The sequence below is a fragment of the Loa loa genome (genome assembly GCF_000183805.2).
Source record: "Loa loa unplaced genomic scaffold supercont3.937, whole genome shotgun sequence".
Lineage (NCBI taxonomy): Eukaryota > Metazoa > Nematoda > Chromadorea > Rhabditida > Onchocercidae > Loa > Loa loa.
Genome location: NW_018109117.1, coordinates 3,853 through 7,282, shown reverse-complemented (window position 1 = coordinate 7,282; position 3,430 = coordinate 3,853). Strand labels below are relative to the sequence as shown.

The 3,430-nt window shown below is 23.8% G+C and overlaps 1 protein-coding gene across 1 annotated transcript; it reads right to left on the bottom strand.

The window, feature by feature from the left end:
- Nucleotides 1-2,083: 2,083 nt before the first annotated feature.
- LOAG_13760 (hypothetical protein) lies at nt 2,084-2,368 on the bottom strand (the record flags this gene model as incomplete). The annotated part of the gene is made up of 1 exon (XM_003149266.1): nt 2,084-2,368. One exon carries the CDS (start codon nt 2,366-2,368, stop codon nt 2,084-2,086), a length of 285 nt encoding a protein of 94 aa, XP_003149314.1.
- Between the last annotated feature and the right edge of the window lie 1,062 nt (nt 2,369-3,430).

Here is a 3,430-nt window from a genome sequence, read left to right as displayed (position 1 = left end):
GTTAATGTTTCATTGTTCTGAGGTTTTGTTTTTTTTTTTATTCTTCTATTTATATTATTTCATTATTTGAGTATTGTATGCGAAGTATTACATTGATTATTTTATTTATGCTATTATCTTTATTATCATTACATTTCATTTCATTCCATTTCATTTATTGAACTTTGATTAATTTCTATTTTATATCAAAAATTAATGAAATTATTCCTCATTGAGTTTTTCATTTTTTTCTTTCCTTTTTTTTGCTTCAAAAATAATTCTTTTTCTTAATCATAGAATTGAAATTGATGCATTTTATGTATAATTCAGATCGATCATTTGTTAAATTAATCAGTTTAAATTAAAATATATGTAAGTATGTAAGTAAACTTTTTCATTCACATTTGATATGAATAAAAATAGTATTAATTCATTTCCTTAAATTATTGCTTTTATTTCAATCATTTCATTATCACCAATCTTTTGCCTTTTTTCGTTTTTCCGGAATAATAATGGATACGGAATGAAATTAATATCTTTTATTTCCATTAATTCCTTTCCTATTTTATCGTTTAATTGTTTTTTTTTTTCTTCATCCATTCATATTACTTTACTAATTACTTCAAATCAACCTTCCATTCTTGCAAATATCCAAATTTCTCTCATGATACCTTCTTTTTTTTTTTTTTTTTTTTAAATGTTTTGTTGATTAAAATTAAACTTTTCAGCAGCAAATATGCAAGCTATTACTGTATGTATTCATTAAGTTTCAATGGTAAACAATTTTAACATTTGTTTTAAGCAATATGATAAGTTATCATTAAAATTTTGGAAATGATCGATTAATGTAAAGTTTAAAATTAAAATAGAGGAAAAGTTTGAAATAAATCCGATAATGCTTAGTGAAAATTCATTCAATTCATTTCCTCATTTCAATGGATGCTACTGCGCTACACTTTTTAACGTATAGATATGTTAAATCGGAAATGAAATCAATTTAGATTGTGAGAAAAAAAAAGAACAATCGGGAAATACTTTTGCCTATCAATACGATCATCTTTTACACTTACAGCAAAGCATATTTGAATGAATCAGGCTTTTTTTTTTTAATTTACATAATATTCGTTTTATTTTCATTAATTAAAAATAAAAATAAACAAAAAAAAAAAAAAAACAAATAAAGTAATACTTATTAATAGTAATTATTAGTAAATGTAATAAATGAAATTGTTTGCGAATTAAAAATCAAAACAGATTTTTTATGAAAGTAAATGCAAAACGTTGCACTTCAATGATTTAATGATTGATGATAAGACATTTAAATCAGTCTGAGTTTCTTTCCAACAATTTTCATTTGGTAAAGCAAAAATAACACAAATATTTATTAACAAAGTCAGCATACACACATGTACAGACATACACACATACACACACACACACACACACACACACATATGCACACATATACAGACACAAATACAGTACACAGTACACAGCACGTATATGTATGCAAATATGTCTCATTAATTATTGAATGTTATAAATTGTATTATAATTATTTACAGTTAATTATTTCTTAAATGTTAAGGATATTTCAATTCTCACATAATTTATTTATTACCTTTTTTTCTTCTTTTTTTTTTTTTTGTATTTTAAACAAACGAATTTGAAGTATGTTGACACGTTTTTGATGGTATTCAAAATGGTACAAAAGAAGATTAATCTTTGATAGATTAATCTTTGATTTCTTTTTGGGATTATATATGAAATATTTCGGTAAATGAATTAGATAAGAGGAAAAAAAAAAGGAAACATTAACGATAATAATACTATTGATGAATTTTCATTTTTTTTTTTTCACATCAGTTTCAATACTGCCATAAATTTGGAATTTTTAATTAATATTCCCTCATATTGATGTAAGCATTACTCATTCATTCATTCAGTTCATTCATTCATTCAATTCATTCATTCAATTCGACCATACAATTCATTCATTCAATCAATCCATTCAGTTAATTTAATACATTCATTCATTCATTTATTTCATTTCATTTCATTTCATTCATTCATTCATTCACTTCCAATTCATCTATTCAATCAGTTATTCATTTATCTCATCATCATCATCATCATCATCATCATCAATATCATCACTAGCGTCACCATTATTACGAATATTAATATTATTAATGTAACTGTTATCGTCATCATCGCCATCGTAACCATTGCAATCATTTACTATCACCACTATTATTGTTGTTATCATCATCGTCACTAACATCAATATTATAGGCGTAATCCTCATCATTATCATTATTACCACTTCCTTTAACATCACTATCATTACCATTATTATCGTCATTATCATTACCGTTATTACCGTCATCATGAATGTTCAAATTCATGAATTCTTTGGAGCATTATATACATATATATATATATATATATATATATATCAAATAACTTTGTCCTTATCATTATCATTATTATCCCAATAACTGGTCAAATAATATCAAAATAAAATTTTTATTTATTTCTTTCCTTTATAAAAAAAGAAAGAAAGAAGAAACATATAATTTTGCACATTTATCATTGTTATATTCAAAAGAAATGTCAAAATTTTGTCATTTTTTATTTTTCAATAAAAATGGAACATTGCCAATAATTTTTTTTTTCTTTTTTTTTGCAAATGGTTTTTATTTGAGGATTTCATCGAGACTATAATCAATTATATCAATACATTTTACATTTTCATTTCCAATATTTCCTCTCTCTCTCTCTTTCTTCTTTTAATTTCATCTCTTCCTTTTTTCAATTCCTTTTTTCTTTTTCTCCTTTTGCTTTGCTTATAATAAGGTTATCATTTACTGAAATTGTCAAAATTTTGATTTCAAAATAAACTTATAGTGGTATAGACATATTAAATGTAAGAGCTAATATAATCCATCTCTTTCGCTGTTTTTATTTTTTGTTTTTTTGTTTTTCTCCTTTCATTTTTCATTTATTTGCTAGTCATTTTTTCTCTTTTCTTTCTCTCTCTCTCTCTCTCTCTCTCCTCTCTCCCTTTTTTCGTTTTCTTTTTCTAAAACAGTATGAAATTGATTTAATTGAAAACAGCAAATGAAATTGGAATTGACAAATTTTGCTGGTAAATTTATTTTTGTGAATTTATTTACCGATCATTGATTAATTAATTAATTAACCAATTAATTAATATTCCTTTCCTTTTTTTTTCTTATATATCATTTTGATTGATTGAATTCTTTCAATTTTATCAATTTTTGTTTGCTATTATTACTTTCTTTCATTGCAAATGTTCAAAGCTTTTCCTTAAACATCATTTCAAACAGTCATCATTTATCATTTTCTTTTCCTTTCCTATCATCATTCTTTCTCTCATTTTCATCCAATCATTTCCTTCTTCTTCCTTTTTTTCCTCCTTCTTTTC